Here is a 17,893-nt window from a genome sequence, read left to right on the forward strand (position 1 = left end):
CAAAGTAAAGCCGCTGCTCCTCTATATCGAGAGGAGCCAGATGAGGAGGTTCAGGCATCTGGTCAGAATTCCCCCCGAACGTGTTTAGGGTGCATCTGACCGGTAGACCACATGGAACACCCAGGATACAGTGGAGAGACTATGTCTCCCAGCTGGTCTGGGAACGCCTCGGGATCCCTCGGGAGTAGCTGGACAAAGGAGCCGAGGGGAGGGAAGTCTGGGCTTCCCTGCTTAGGCTGCTGCCCATGCAACCCTACTTCGGATAAGCGGAAGAAGATAGATGGATGGAATAATGTAATTTATTTAATAGAGAATTTTTGTGTTGAAAAACCTGTAATTCCAGGAAAAAGAGGACATTTTGAGCTAAATGTTTTGTTGTTTGAATCTAAATAATATTGTGGTATTTTGGGGCTATAGACGATTGTTGTGCAGTTATCCTGAATATTTTCAAGTTGGAATAGTTTGAATCAGTTGTTCAATGTGGAAAAATTAAGTTCCTTTCACAATGTCTGGACTGGGAATCCCAGGAAAATCTGGAATTTTAGATATGTGTACCGGAAATGTAAAATATTTTGTTGTGTATGCACTGTTTTAACAATTTAATTGCCGTAGCATGACATTTGGATTTTGGGTTGGGTTGTTTTTTAAGGCGATTTGGTGTGTCTTAATCATACGTTCTCCTGTGCAGGTGTTCCTCAGGGATCTAGAGTGGGGACGTCAGCAGCAGCGGAGCCTCTGGAAAAAGTTACACTTCCGCAGGGTGGAGAAGGGCGTCCGGCAGACCCTGCAGATGCTGGAGAAGGACACCCTACCACCATCCGTGTGATCCCTGAAAGCAAGAAATGACTGGGCGACAAATTTGTGTTTGCATGCGAGTGTGTGTGACTAAATCAGTTACTAGTTCAAAGGGGCTAAAGCAATCTGTAATTTTTAAATTAATTGACAAATGAATTGTTACAATGGTAAAGGACTATGAACGTCACCACTTGCTGTGGTGGGGTTAACGAACTTAACTGTGTGCACATGTATGTGTTGCCCAGACAAGTGCACTTATTTGGAATTTTGCTTATCATTCACAATTCCTATGTGGGACAAGAACACATATGTTTTGTGTTCCTTTAAGGCTTTATGGGCGAGAGAGATAAATCCCATTGGCTGCATTGTTAGCCGTGTATTACAAATTAGAATGCATGAAAAAGAGACAAATGTCTCACATTGGGATTGTGAATGATGGGTAAAATTTCCCCCCAAAAATGCACAGTTCACCTTTAAGTGTTATACTGTACCAGGATATATGACAGATCCACTGAAAAATTAAAAATAACATGTTTTTACTGAATAAGGCACCCAAAATATACTGTACATGAATAAATGTTTTTGGACTTCACAAAATGTGAACTTTGGGCCAGTATTTCTTTTTAGGAATTGTCTGACTGATTGTTCCCTCATTATATCAGCTGTACATTGTTTACTTTCCGTAGGACCTCAACATGTTTGTAATAAATCAACACGGCAAAAAAATGTGACAAAACAGTACGAAACACGTCCCACATATCCCTTTGACCCTCTTTATCTCACAGGCTCGGGCTGCTTTGTGAGCAAACCCGTTCTCTGTTTTGTTTTAAAGCCTCGTCTTCTCAGAGCTGCTAGGATTACCGTAGGGCAGGTCTATTGAACTGGCGGACCAGGACCAATCCTGCCCGCTAATGACAACATACCGGCCCCCAACTTCAGTTCAAAACTTGGGAGACAAAACATTTTTGCAGCAAATTCCTAATTCCTTCTGTATAGAGAAACTTGAACCACTATTAACAGATTTGTAGATCCTTGCATTGACATTTTAACCTTGCTAGCAAACAAAACATCGGGATCCAAACTTGTGATTTACATAACTGAGACATTCTTCAAAGCACCCCTTAGATCTTCTCCTTCTTGGCAGTTACACTTTTTTTTCACCATGTGATTTAAGTAATTAAGTACTGCTGCTGCTTGTTTGATTCAGACGCAGTCAGTAGTGTTCCTCTCTTTTTCATCCTTTTGGCTATTCAACTTGTGGCCTGCGATTTCGTTCAAAAAACTTGTGAGACACATTTTTGCGGCAGATACTTAAAAACACTAGAGTGCTAGCACAGAGATGATCTTTGACTAGCTTTTTGGTCCTTTAAAAACAGCAGCGCGCTCCTGTAACTGACAAAATAAATAGACCAAAATCAAATGTCTACTGTAGAAGACAATAGTTGAAATACAAAATAAGACTAATAGTGACGGGAGAGGTAACTTAGCTTTCTGGAAATGTGGCACTCAAAATAATGTAGTTGTCTATTCCTGCCATACAGCATATTGCTTGAAAGTTATTTTGATTGAGTGAATAGTTAAAAACCTATGGTAGTTTAAAAAGATCATTATATGTCCTGTAAAGTTGGGCAAGAATAAAAACAATAACAGTACACGGGAACACAGGACAAAATTTTCTCATGCCTGAACGAAATCTTCCCAATGACAAACTGTGGATGTGAAATGAACGATTAAAATATTCTCTTCCCTTTTTTGTTTCGGTGCAGACTTACTGTCTTCTATTTTTTCTAACAAGTTTTCATAAAGTATTGTTACAAAGTGTTAATATTTTGTAAACACAATTACATTACAGTAAAATGGTTACAAAAAGAAGTAGATAAATATTTTAATTACACCGATAACACAAAGGCGGAGATTACAATTACATATTAAGCAGGCACTACAATAAACCTGCACATCCACACTAGACCTAAATATAAGATACACAAATTATGAAAATAAGACATTTTACAAATAACATTACATTATGTGTGATAATAAATTAAGCAAAAAGTCTATTATTAAAACAGCGGGAGTTTCCATCACTAACCCAGTAAATGTGATGGCTTGGTAGGAGTAATTGTAAAAATTACTTGCCTTCAGGTAAAGTTCAAAAGTTCAGGGATTTGTTACGCTGATATTGCATGTAATGAAGTTTGTAGGGTTAGATTGCACCTGCATGGTTCACATTAAAGAAAATTGTTACCAACTTGATTGTTCCATCCTTTTATTGATACAAGTTCACATCTAACAATGAATAAGTGTCTTTTTTTTTTTTACAAGTACATATGCACACATACACTCATGCACATAATCACGTTTCATCAAACATATTAATGTTGTTGCCCTAGGGTAAACTGGGTATAACACATGGCACACTGACAAAGCTTAACCTATTTTTACTATAACAATCTACAAGGTTAATGTAGGTTGCTTCTCTTTCTTCCCCTCCATTTTTCTACATTCTTTCGTATCTCAAATTATCATTACGTACAGGTATATGTATTGTTGCATTTGAACAACTGTATTGTTGATAATAAAGGTAAAGTATTGGTATTGTTCATTATCAATAGCACTATTTCTATTGGTATTTGTATTGCTCCATTTGTAGTGTAATAATGTTCATTGTCATTTCTGTATTATTTTTTATTTTCGCCAACTGCTTATTTGCTATTACTTTTACCATCATATTTGTACATGTCATATTTGCTGATGTTGCTCTATTGTTGTTGTTGTGTTTGCTGTTGTTGTTTTTGTCTCTCTGTCTAACCCCCCTCTTGTCCCCACAATTCCCCCGTCTTCCTTTTTTTCTCTTTCTATCCCTTCCTGCTCCGGCCCGGCTGCACCAAATGATAATATAAATACATTTAATAAAGTCAAATACAAATAAGGCAACAAGAGAAGTATCCTACACTTTTCTTTTGTAAAGTAAATCTGAACAGCCGATATGGGCATCTACAACTACTATATGATTTGCCTGAGAAGCTGGACAGGACAAAAAAAAAAAAAAAAAGTGTCATTTATAAAGCCATGTCATTTATATGAAAACATACAGTAGATGTATAGAAACCGAAGTTTAGACTACAATAAACAATTGTTCCAAAAAAAAAAAGTTTATGATCTACTAATGAAAAAATTAATAAAAATCAGTGGGCCTATGTTAATAAAAATATACCTACAGTTGTTTAAATGATTTAATTCCAGCAACAACAAAAAAAGGAATTTAACAGGATGTTTAAAAATAAACAATCAAAACAAAGATTTTAAATAATGTGCATTAAAAAATGCAAAAGACAAAAGTCTACTAAAATAGTTCTCAACTTTTTCCGTCCAATGGGAGCCACCGGATTTGTTCCAGCCATCTTCTTTTGCTGGGGGGGAAGAGGAGTCCAGAAGGTGGCCATGTCCCTTGACCTCTTCTAGCTTGGCTAAGGCCCTGCAACTCTTGCTCCAAGTTCTCCCTGCGACACGACACCGCTGTCAGGACAGCAGAAGGGTGCACAATTAGTCTAATTTCTCAAATAGTTTGTATTTTTGTATTTTCACACCGACGATTGGTCGTACGCCATGTGCTATCCGTACACTGGGGGGGCGCTGTTTTCTTTTAGCGTGGCTAAAATAATTCCTTTTCCAGTTCACCTATGACGTCACACTCGTCATCTGAGGATCCTTACAACTTGTTTTAACTGATGTCCGCTGCATTATTGGCACATATTACAAATATTACGTCTCTAATGGCTATGCTGATGATAAATAGCAGACAGCATCAAGAAATTATCTTGGATTGCGCTCCGAACATGACGCTACTACCAAGAATGTATCGGGCGACTGAAGGTCGGATGCAAAGAAAGACCGCCAGCAGAATTGTTTCGAAGGAATTTCCGGACGAAATTATGGAAACAAAACTTTTGAATGTCTCCAAATTCACACAAAAGGCTCTGTGGATTGATGGAAGGAGTTTTAAATCCGAAGGAAAAGACCGTTCGTGCCCTGACTGATTTCTCAATCAATTTGACCGTTCCACCATCCACACATATCTCACCTTGGACTATCAAACTACCATTTTCCAAATTAAAAAAGTTTTCAGGAATTACCAAAACTCCAGATTTTCCAAAGCCCTATGTTCCCCTCTTCCTGGAAAGTTTTCACAGTCCACATTTTTTAACCGTTTTTGTCCATTCCACCTTCAAAACATTCTTCTTTTTGGGACAACACCTTTTTGTTTAGTTTTTTTGTAAAAAATTGGTTTTCTCAAAATTCCAGGAATTCCGAAATACCAATTAAAATTCATACTGTTACTATGTACGTACATACATACACACATATATATATATATACATACACACATACATACATACTTACATATATACAGTCGTGGTCAAAAGTTTACATACACTTGTAAAGAACATAATGTCATGGCTGTCTTGAGTTTCCAATAATTTCTACAACTCTTATTTTGTTGTGATAGAGTGATTGGAGCACATACCGTATTTTCCGCACTATAAAGCGCACCTTCAATGAATGGCATATTTCAAAACTTTGTTCATATATAAGGAGCACTGGATTACAAGGCGCACCTATGTCAACAAAACAGTCAGATAGGTCAGTCAAACTTTATTAATAGATTACAAACCAGCGTTCTGACAACTCTGTTCACTCCCAAAATGAATAAACAGCTGATTTACTCGTGTTACGTAAATCAAACATTAGTGCTATCACAATATAGTAACACTCCAAATAGTGCAGAGCAATAACAATATATCAATAACTCAACGTTGCTCAAACGTTAATGTCACACAACACAACACACTAAATAAACATGTAAAGCTCACTTTATGAAGTTATTCCTCATTCACGAATCCCTCAAATTTTTCTTCTTCAGTGTCCGAATTAAACAGTTGAGCGAATACGGCATCCAAAATAGCCGGCTCCGTCTTGTCGAAGTCATTAATGCTGCTGTTGTCCAGCAGTTCAGTGACAATTCCTGCCTTCCTTAAAGCTCGGACTACAGTTGGGACTGAATCAGCCAGGCATTTACGATCCACTGGCAGATAGTGGCGTATGTCGTCCGGCGCTGTCTCCGTCTTGGTGAACGTGTGTTCGCCTTCTGTCATTCACTGTTCCCACGCAGTTAGCAGTCTAGCTTCGAATGCCCTGTTATAATATCTACGGTTTTTCACACACACAAGTGAATGCAATGCATACTTGATCAACAGCCATACAGTTAGGGTTGGTTATCGTTTGAATTCGAACGATTCCGATTCCGATTCTTTGTTTCGATTCCAATTCCAGACGATTCTCAAATCCGATTCTTTTAAGAGGCAGGGTCAAAAAAAAGTTTTGGATATTTTAAATGAGCTAGCTAACCTACATAGTCTTTCTGAATGAAATAGTCTGACATTCTCCATCAATTTTAATTCTATTAACTTTTTATGAACTTTACTATAAATTCCTCACAGGGCTGTTTTCAACTAGAATATAAATATCAAATCTATGAACTTGAATATAAATATTATAAATAAATTTTCACAGGGGTACACTTTCCTCAAGAGAGCTTTATTTTTGAAAACCTCATGAAAACACATTTACACATAAGTGTATGATGCTGCAGGAAACCTCATGAAAACACATTTACACACACAAGTGTATGATGCTGCAGGTACTTAAACATGTTACCGTGCTCCCACTGATGGGCTAACCTGGTACAGAAAAGCAAATAAACAATAAGAAACAACTTGCAAAACCCAGTCCAGATTAGCAGCAGGTACAGTATAAAATCAGAGACAGTTCTTGTTTAGGAAAATGACCATATCCGCCTTCTCAGGCAGGATGCGTGAGCGTTTTGGACAGATAGTGTCTCCTGCTGTGGAAAATACACGTTCGCTGGGTGTGGAAGAAGCTTGAAGGCATAAATAGGAGAAAGCGAGATCTGACAGCAGGAGGAGGACGGTCGGCGCAGCGCGTCGAAGACGGGACATGCATATATTTGTAGTTCATGAACTCGGAGGTGCTTCATCATGTTCGACGTGCACCCTCCTAAGCACGAAACAGTCCTGTCGCACGTTTTATATTTCGCCGATATTTCATTTTTTTTAGTAAAATAAAGCCACACTTTCGACCGCCGACGCCCGCTATCAATGCTTGACTGACTCGCTCGGCTACATAGGCTCGGCTATGCTAACACTTCCGGCGGTGGGCGCTTCTTCGTTGGTGTTCAGCGGCTTCTTCTTCCGGTCGGCGGATTTATTCTTTTTTTCCGGTCGGCGGACTGGGTATCGAAACTAGGAATCGAAATTTAAACTTTTGAACGATTCCGGGAGAATCGGAAAGTTAGTCCCGGTTCCAATCGATACTCGATACTCGATACCCAACCCTACATACAGATCACACTGAGGGTGACCGTATAAACAACTTTAACACTGTTACAAATATGCGCCACACTGTGAGCCCACACCAAACAAGAATGACAAACACATTTCGGGAGAACATCCGCACCGTAACACAACATAAACACAACAGAACAAATACCCAGAACCCCTTGCAGCACTAACTCTTCCGGGACGCTACAATATACACCCCCGCTACCTCCTACCTCAACCTTCTCATGTCCCAAATTCCAAGCTGCTGTTTTGAGGCATGTTGAAAAAAATAATGCACTTTGTGACTTCAATAATAAATATGGCAGTGCCATGTTGGCATTTTTTTCCATAACTTGAGTTGATTTATTTTGGAAAACCTTGTTACCATGTTTAATGCATCCAGCGGGGCATCACAACAAAATTAGGCATCATAATGTGTTAATTCCACGACTGTATATATCGGTATCGGTTGATATCGGTATCGGTAATAAGAGTTGGACAATATCAGAATATTGGATATCGGCAAAAAAGCCATTATCGGACATCTCTAAGATAGAGATATATATATATATATATATATATATATATATATATATATATATATATATATATATATATATATATATATATATGTGTGTGTGTGTGTATGTACTGTATATATATACACACACATATATATATTATTTAAATGAGGATTTTGCACATTTATTTTATTATACTTCCTACCTGCTGCGTTTTGCTATGTTTTCAAACATGTAGAAGAAATCTACTACTTTTTATGGGAACTTTTTTTTTTTTTCCAGTTGAAGTTGCGATCAGTGGAAAGAGGCTACACTTACTCCTTTCAAGATGCAAAAAATCCATACTTAATATGTTTTTTTCATATAAGAACTATATTGATACTAAATATTCTATGTGGGGAAAAAAACTAATGCCATTAAAAAAAATTGCTGTTGCTGAATAGACAATAGTATAAGCTTTTTCATTTCTGATTGTCCAAAACAGGGCTGGAATGGGACCAAAAAAATGGCCCTGGCATTTTTGGTCATGGCGCCCCACCATCATTATTTATACCATACACGCAGGCACACAACTTACCAGAGTAACATTGTGATGTTTCAAAAATGTAAATAAAGAGTGGTTAAGGTAAAGTTTATAATAATAATAATATTGTTTAGGTGAACAGAGAGGTAATAGCTTATTTTCTACTTACATATTCTTAGACAAAAGGCTGCAGACCTTGGTGTTCTGAGGGAGACAGAAAGCAGAGGTGAGGTCAGATATGCTAGATTCATCTGATACTGTCTCTTCTATAATTAATATAAGAGCTATTTAGTGAACTCACAATGAAAGAAAAAGAACACGTGTAAACTCCACGTCAGGATTCACTCCAAATATGCCTTAAAGAGAGGAGAGACCAGGTGAGTCAAGAGAACAGTGAGAATGAGATTCTTTTAAAAATGTACATTGACAGTATTGGTGTCTTTAAAGGCCTATTGAAACCTACTACTACCGACCACGCAGTCTGATAGTTTATATATCAATGATGTAAGGCTGAAACGACGCGTCGACGTAGTCGACGTCATCGGTTACGTAAATACGTCGACGCCGTTTTTGTGCGTCGACGCGTCGCATAATGACGTCACACTACCGTCATGGCGAAGCGCAAAGCAGACGATCAAAGAAGACGATGCGAGCGGTGCGAGCGAGGGGGGGAAAGCATGCCAATAGTGTGGGAGTATTTCAATAAACGGCCTAATAATGTTGTTGTATGCACACTGTGTCGAGCGGAAATGGCCTATCATAGCAGCACAACGGCTATAAACGAACATTTGAAAAGAAAACCATCAACTAGTCAATCGTCCGCGCGAGCATACGTTGTCATCATTACACAAAAACATGAATGTGTCATTTGTATCTGCTAGGGGTGTAACGGTACGTGTTTTGTATTGAACCGTTTCGGTGCGGGGCTTTCGGTTCGGTACGGCGGTGTACCGAACGAGTTTCTAAGCTAAAGTCTTAACAAGCTGCTTTGCTCCGTCTGCCTCTGTCTCAGCACGCAGCATTGTCCCACCCACACAACCATCTGATTGGTACACACGCAGCATTGTCCCACCCACACAACCATCTGATTGGTACACACGCAGCATTGTCCCACCCACACAACCATCTGATTGGTACACACGCAGCATTGTCCTACCCACACAACCATCTGATTGGTACACACGCAGCATTGTCCCACCCACACAACCATCTGATTGGTACACACGCAGCATTATCAGCCAATCAGCAGTGCGTATTCAGAGCGCATGTAGTCAGCGCTTCAGCGTGGAGCAGATAGGTGTTTAGCAGGTGAGCATCAGGCAGCGGACTCTCCCCAAATGATAATAAACACCTCCCAGTCAACTACTAGTAACATCACTATGAGCCCGTTGACCTTCTAGAAACTTAAACTGCAGCTCAGCTCGCTCGCAGTCCTGGCTTGAGGTGAAGGCTAATTAGCTCTCAGTTCCAGCCACATCGACCCCTTCTGAGCGCCTATTTTCAGCTGCTGGGAATATTGTAAACAAGAAAAGAACCAAACATGTACACATGCTAACATTTCTTCATTACAACTGTTAGACACTCACTGGAATGAGTAGAATTGGTTATTGTGTACTGTGTTGGACTGGATGTTTATTTTGCACATTTTAAAAGCAATACTTAATGTTTACAGTGCTCCAGAATATTTAGATTGGCACTTTTTTGTATTGGATGTTTATCTTTATTTTTGCACATTTTAGCAAATAAGCAATACTTTCACTTTTGTTGAAATGTTTACACTGTTGTTACAGAATATTTCGTTTTGCACTTTTTTGTATTGGATGTTTATCTTTATTTTTGCACATTTTAAAGCAAAATAAGCAATACTTTTACTTTTGAAATGCTTATACTATTGCAGAATATTAAGATTTGCACTGGATGTTGACTTTTATATTTGCACATTAAAAAGCAAATAAGCTACTTTTAATTTTGTTAAATGTTAAAAGTTTTAAATGTTTACATTGTTACAGAATATTTAGTCATGTTGTTGTCAATGTTGACTGAGTGGCCATACTTCTTTTTTTTGTAAATAAAAGCCATGCCTTTTGAAAAAACGGGCCTACATTTATTTTTTCATCTTCATTTTGAATAAAAAAATAATCGGCAAAAGGAAACAATAATCTATAGATTAATCGAAAAAATAATCTATAGATTAACCGATTAATCGAAAAAATAATCTATAGATTAATCGATAGAAAAATAATCGTTAGCTGCAGCCTTACAATGATGAAATCTTAACATTGCAACACATGCCAATACTGCCGGGTTAGATTAGTAAAGTGCAATTTTAAATTTCCCGCAAAATATTCTGCTGAAAACGTCTCGGTATGATGACGTTTGTGCGTGACGTCACGGATTGTGCGGACATATTGGGACACCATTGTGGTATATTAAGTCGTCTGTTTTCATCGCAAAATTCCACAGTATTCTGGACATCTGTGTTGGTGAATCTTTTGCAATTTGTTTAATGAACAATGAAGACAGCAAAGAAGAAAGCTGTAGGTGGGATCGGTGTATTAGCGGCTGGCTACAGCAACACAACCAGGAGGACTTTGAATTGGATAGCAGACGCGCTACCGTGAGTACAGCTTTGGCTTCCAAACATTTGATCGCTTGCCCGTCCGTGCGTGCCGCTATGTGCATGTCACGTACGTAAATTTGGGGAAATATATGTGCTGTATGAACTTTATGGAGGTGAACGGTACTTTGGGCTGTGGGATTGAGTGTTGTGCGGGTGTTTGATTTGTATTGGTGGGTTATATGGACGGGAGGGGGGAGGTGTTTGTGGCATATTAAATATAAGCCTGGTTGTGTTGCGGCTAATAGAGTATATATATGTCTTGTGTTTATTTACTGTTGTAGTCATTCCCAGCTGAATATCTGGTCCCACCCACCTCTCACAGCATCTGAATCGCTTCCACTGCCCTCTAATCCTTCACTCTCACTTTCCTCATCCACAAATCTTTCATCCTCGCTCAAATTAATGGGGTAATCGTCGCTTTCTCGGTCCGAATCGCTCCATGATTGTAAACAATGTGCAGATGTGAGGCGCTCCACAACCTGTGAAGTCACGCTACTTCCGGTACAGGCAAGGCTTTTTTATCAGCGACCAAAAGTTGCGATGTTCTCTACTAAATCCTTTCAGCAAAAATATGGCAATATTGCAAAATGATCAAGTATGACACATAGAATGGACCTGCTATCCCTGTTTAAATAAGAAAATTTCATTTCAGTAGGCCTTTAAAATAATGCAATAATAGATTGTTGCATTAATAACAGTCACTCTGTGCAAGCAGTAGGCTTTATGACCATCCAGGTGGATGTCAGCATGGAGGCATAACAATATGGTAAATATACTTACAGTATATACAGTATAGTACACTTACTTCTTACTTGCTCCAGTCGAAAGTACCAGAGCAAATGTTCCCTTTTTTCTACAGGCCTTTAATGATGTTGAGCATGCCGTGAGAACTGTACAAAATACATTATTAGAATACAATACAACACAAGATGATTCTCATAGAGAACATAAAACATGTATTTACTACTTAAAATAACCTTCGACTTAACCAAATAATATCTTACGGTGCACATACAGGTATATCCGCCATATCGGCCTGCTAACATGCTAGCGGGCTAACTATTAGCATGCTAACGAGCTAACGTTTAGCATAATAACTTTGAAAAGCGTCAAATTAAAATCACAGTCAGGGTACAAAAAGGATTGTTTTAAGGTTACCTCACTGGCCGCATTCACTAGAGGGGTAAATAAATCCTTTTGGGTGGTTACGTTGGCAATTTAAAAGGGACTCTGTTTTCGAAGCTAGACTGCTTTGTTTGTGGCAGTGTAGCAATCATTAATGTCCCACAGACCCACACCACAACACGTACAGAGTAAACATTGGTTCCGCCGTCGAATAAACCCACATACCGTATATTTAAAAAGTTATACAAAAACAATATGTGGTGAATATAATTATTTATTCACTTCACAAAATGTGTATATAAACACAACACTTTAGATATATGAAATTACTTCAAAACTGTCAGTTGGCAGCTGCAATACAAATGTGAAGAATGCCTGTGAAGTCCATGTCCCTGGAACAAAGCTGGGGAACAGGGCGGCCTTCAAGAGAAAGAGTTAGACAGACAAAAAAGTTTTAAAAGAAACCAAAGAACACCAATGACAGAGGTAGTAATTAAAATAAATCAGATCAATAAAGTGTAAACTTAAAACTTCTTTTTTAAATGAAATAACAACAGTAAATAAAAATGTAGTATTGTAAATTGTATGCAAATAAAAAATCAAGTAAAAACATTGAGATGACTATGTAGTTTTAGTAAGTGGATAAACAGAGGCTTTTCCCTGAAGTATCCTGGGCTTGCTATCTATCCATCCATCAGTTTTCTACCGCTTGTCCCTTACAGGGGGGTGCTTGTGTTTACTAATGTTAAAGGCAATGTACATGTCATTGCACATGTAATATATTAATATATTGACGATTAAATGCAGTACAATTCCTCTACAGTTTTGCAGCAACACGAGCTATCCGGTTTGGATGTGCAGAGTGTGCTTTAGTGATCGCTCTGTGCATGAATGTTCTCCTTTTATCACCATAGGTCCATCCATCCATCCATTTTCTACCGCTTGTCCCTTCCAGGGTCGCGGGGCGTGCTGGAGCCTATCTCAGCTGCATTCGGGCGGAAGGCGGGGTACACCCTGGACAAGACGCCACCTCATTGCAGGGCCAACACAGATAGACAGACAACATTCACACTCACATTCACACACTAGGGCCAATTTAGTGTTGCCGATCAACCTATCCCCAGGTGCATGTCTTTGGAGGTGGGAGGAAGCCGGAGTACCCGGAGGGAACCCACGCAGTCACGGGGCGAACATGCAAACTCCACACAGAAAGATCCAGAGCCCAGGATTGAGGTCACGACCTTCGTATCTTGTGTAAATCTTGCGGCAGCTGAGGAAACTTAAGGTGCCGACCGAGATGCTGGTGCAGTTTTACTCAGCCATCATACAGTCCATCCTGACCTCCTCCATCACAGTGTGGTTCCCCGGCGCCACAGTCCAGGATAAGAATAGACTGCAGCGCATCGTACGTGCTGCTGAGAAGGTGATTGGCTGCAAGCTCCCATCCCTCCAGGACTTGTTCTCCTCCAGGACCAGGAGGCGTGTGGGTCGGATCACAGCTGACTCTTCTCACCCTGGACACACACTATTCTCCCCTCTCCCCTCAGGCGGGAGACTACGCTCCATCCAGACCCACACCTCCCGCCACCTGAACAGTTTTTTCCAGAGGTGTGGACTCGAGTCACATGACTTGGACTCGAGTCAGACTCGAGTCATGAATTTGATGACTTTGGACTCGACTTGACAAAATGTAAAGACACTTGCAACTCGACTTAGACTTTAACATCAATGACTTGTGACTTCACTTGGACTTGAGCCTTTTGACTTGACATGACTTGCTACTTTCCCCAAAACCCAAAGATTAAAAAGTTATTTGGGAGCACGCCGCTCCGTATTTTTCATTTTCTTCGTCTGTGTCTATCAGCATGTTGTTCCTGTCAGCGTGTGTGCTCTCAGTACAACAGCCAATCAAATTAGATCTACGTTGTTTTCATCACACAGCATTCATCCAATCAAATTGCAGGACAACCACCGAACAAGAGTTGTCAAACTTTTGATTGATTGATTGATTGAGACTTTTATTAGTAGGTTGCACAGTGAAGTACATATTCCGTACAATTGACCACTAAATGGTAACACCCGAATAAGTTTTTCAACTTGTTTAAGTCGGGGTCCACTTAAATTGATTCATGATACAGATATATACTATCATATATACTATCATCATAATACAGTCATCACACAAGATAATCACATTGAATTATTTACATTATTTACAATCAGGAGTGTGGAGGGGGGGTGGGGTGGGGGTGTGGGGGGGGTGGGGATATGGACATCAAGTAGTGGACATAGAGAGAGAGAGAGAGAGAGAGAGAGAGAGAGAGAGAGATCAGAAGGCATAAGAAAAATAATCTGCATTTGATTGTTTACATTTGATTATTAGCAATCCGGGGAGGGTGTTAGTTTAGGGTTGTAGCTGCCTGGAGGTGAACTTTTATTGCGGTTTTGAAGGAGGATAGAGATGCCCTTTCTTTTATACCTGTTGGGAGCGCATTCCACATTGATGTGGCATAGAAAGAGAAAGAGTTAAGACCTTTGTTAGTTCGGAATCTGGGTTTAACGTGGTTAGTGGAGCACCCCCTGGTGTTGTGGTTATGGCGGTCATTTACGTTAAGGAAGTAGTTTGACATGTACTTCGGTATCAGGGAGGTGTAGCGGATTTTATAGACTAGGCTCAGTGCAAGTTGTTTAACTCTGTCCTCCACCTTGAGCCAGCCCACTTTAGAGAAGTGGGTAGGAGTGAGGTGGGATCTGGGGTGGAGGTCTAGAAGTAACCTGACTAGCTTGTTCTGAGATGTTTGGAGTTTAGATTTGAGGGTTTTGGAGGTGCTAGGGTACCAGGAGGTGCATGCGTAATCGAAAAAGGGTTGAACGAGAGTTCCCGCCAGAATCCTCAAGGTGCTTTTGTTGACCAGAGAGGAAATTCTGTAGAGAAATCTCGTTCGTTGGTTAACCTTTTTGATTACCTTGGTTGCCATTTTATCACAGGAAAGGTTAGCCTCTAGAATGGAACCTAGGTAGGTGACCTCATCTTTCCTGGTGATGACCCTGTCACCTACTTTTATGGTGAAGTGATTGACTCTCTTAAGTTTGATGTGGGACCCAAACAGGATGGATTCTGTTTTACCCAAGTGGATGGATAGCTTGTTGTCAGCGAGCCAGGTGCAAGTTCTACAGAGCTCAGCACTGAGGATTTTCTCCACCTGTGACTTGTCCTTGCCGGATACCAGCAGGGCAGAGTCATCCGCAAACAAAAACAATTCACAGTCACATGCCGATGACATGTCGTTTATGTATATTAGGAACAGTAAAGGTCCCAATATACTGCCTTGGGGGACTCCACAGCTCACCGAGAGGGGGGGGGACACGGTGCCGTTCACCTCTACCACCTGCTCCCTCCCCTCCAAGTAAGACTGCATCCAGCTCCAAGAGGTTTTGTTCAATCCGATTGCTCTGAGCTTATCCAACAGTATAGCGTGGTTAACGGTGTCAAAGGCCTTCTGAAGGTCCAGCATGACCATGCTGCAGTATTTGCCCGCGTCCACCTCATGTTTGATGTGGTCGGTCAGATAGAGAAGGCATGTGTCAGTGGAGTGGTTAGTTCTGAAGCCGGATTGGAATTTGTACATGAGTTTATTAGTGGCAAGGTAACTATCGACCTGTTCATAAACAATGCGGCAGTGAGAAACAATTATGCCAAAGTTAATTTCGTTCGGGTATTAAAACTACGACTTGGTCAACAAAAAACGAATTGCCGTATGCAAATCACGCAGTTCGAATATTACAGACGGAGACGCAACAACTTCCAACTTCGTTCGACATTTGAAGTTGCACAAAGGGTAAGTTTTGAATGTAAGATAACGTTTATTGGCTAAGTAACGTAACTTTTATTTGCTGTGTAGTTAAATCAGTAAAGCTGTAAACTCACTGCTAACGTTATAACCTTAGACATCTTATAAGGGTACGCAGCATCGAGCGCTACTGCCTACAGGCGCAGACGAGACGCGGGGCCACCATCTTGGAGTGGTGATCCGCTCCACTCAGCGCAATTCATTTGGCAGGAGCAATGAACTGTCAGCGCATTTAATTCATCTTACCTCACTGAATACCACTGATTTTCACGCGCTTTTTTGTCATACGTGTAGCTATGATAAAGGAAACATGTTTTGGCGTGTTTTATTATTCATAGTTTGCTTAACAGTAATATAATATTCTTATACGCTATAAGTGACCAGAAATGTATGAATACATTATATATATATATATATATATATATATATATATATATATATATATATATATATATATATATATATATATATATATATATATATATATATATATATAGGATAAAAGCGTCTGCCAAAGACTTCAACATAAACATATATAAACACCTGAAAGTCTTTATCAGCTAAAACCACCAATCTGTTTCACTGGATTCAGAATAAAACCAAATTCTGTCTTGCCCAACAATGTTAGTATTTGAATATTGTTACTTGAAGACTTATTCCTGGTTACAATTATACTGTTAAGAAAGTATTGTCTTATATTTTGCCTAAAATGAGAATGCATCATAATCAATGGCGGCTGGTGAATTTTGTTTTAGGTGGGGCTGAAAGTTTGTAAACCAAACCCCTGTAGGGCAGTCATCCTCCCCCAGAAGATTTCTTTGTGATTTTCACATACAAATATTGAAGATCTTTGCTCCTTCTCAACTCTGTGGTAATATTATTTTCATAAAATACAACCAATAGTACATTAATGTTAAATCTTACTTGTGAAAAGTAATCCCCCGATTCCTATTTTCAACAGTCCGCTCATTTGAGTAGGAAAACGCTGAACACCATCTTTATTTTCTACCTGTCAACTGTCACTACTTCAAGATGGCGGCCAAATTGCTCGCGTCACAGCAACCAATGCTGCTTCTACTTATAAGATGTCTATGGTTATAACGTCATTGCAAACACGGCAATCTGTTGCGTCCACTGCAGTTCGCTACCTTATTCATACTTTTTGCCAAGTGATTTTTTTAAGCAGGGTTGCATGAGGTACCTAGACAAAACGTTACGTTAGTCAATGTATCACACACAGTAACGTAATGTTAAAATGTATACTATATTAACAATACGTGTACATATTGCATAGGGCCCTGACATCTAAAAAGTACAACTCTGTTCATTGTTTTGTTCATGTTTTTGTTATGTTTTTCATATGTACGCACACATAAACACACAGACAGTACGAGATGAGATCAATGAGATAAGGTAAGAACAGGATAGAAACTGCTGTGGAACTAGTTACAATGCAATATGCCATGGAAATACAATGTTAACACCTTTGTGCAAATAAGTACAGTTGCACTTGTTTTTTCAAATGTGTTTATTCTGTAAAGGAATGAGTTAAATGTTTAAAATTACTGGATAATAGTGCTATTATGAAGTGCAATGTCAGCACTTTTTTTCCCCTGCAATTTCAAATGCACTTGTTTTAATAAACAAATACAGCGTTTTAAAAGCATACACAATCTGTGTAAATATATTAGTCTGTGGTTAAAAGGACTTGAAAGGACTCGAAATTCAAAATGCAGGACTTGGGACTTGACTTGAGACTTCCCAGTCTTGACTTTGGACTTGACTCTGGACTTGCCTGTCTTGACTCGGGACTTGACTCGAGACTTGAGGGCAAAGACTTGAGACCTACTTGTGACTTGCAAAGCAATGACTTGGTCCCACCTCTGTTTTTTTCCCCTCGGCCATCAGGCAAATGAACAATAACTCTTAACAGCAGCTCCTTGAATTCCTTGAATTCCTTGTAAGTCTATCTGATAGCTCAGTTAAAGCTCTTTTTATTACCAAATATGTGTTATATGTGTTTTATGTCGCACGTTTGCACCAAGAAAAATTCCTAGTTT

The 17,893-nt window shown here is 39.4% G+C and overlaps 1 protein-coding gene and 1 long non-coding RNA gene across 2 annotated transcripts in view; one reads left to right on the top strand and one right to left on the bottom strand.

The window, feature by feature from the left end:
- The window catches only part of nlrx1 (NLR family member X1), a 73,916-nt gene extending 70,175 nt beyond the window's left edge, over positions 1-3,741 (top strand). The window contains exon 13 of the mRNA XM_062067864.1: positions 689-3,741. Within this exon, the coding sequence (XP_061923848.1) occupies positions 689-826 (138 nt within the window). The 3' untranslated portion in view covers positions 827-3,741. The remainder of the gene's footprint in view (positions 1-688) is intronic.
- LOC133663409 (uncharacterized) lies at positions 3,045-12,174 on the bottom strand. Its single transcript, XR_009828341.1, has 5 exons — positions 12,016-12,174; positions 11,663-11,747; positions 8,539-8,593; positions 8,407-8,441; positions 3,045-4,311 (listed from the first exon to the last, which is right to left on the bottom strand). It is a non-coding gene; the product is annotated as an uncharacterized LOC133663409 (long non-coding RNA).
- Positions 12,175-17,893: the final 5,719 nt, after the last annotated feature.

This window comes from Entelurus aequoreus, linkage group LG13, assembly GCF_033978785.1.
Source record: "Entelurus aequoreus isolate RoL-2023_Sb linkage group LG13, RoL_Eaeq_v1.1, whole genome shotgun sequence".
Taxonomy (NCBI): domain Eukaryota; kingdom Metazoa; phylum Chordata; class Actinopteri; order Syngnathiformes; family Syngnathidae; genus Entelurus; species Entelurus aequoreus.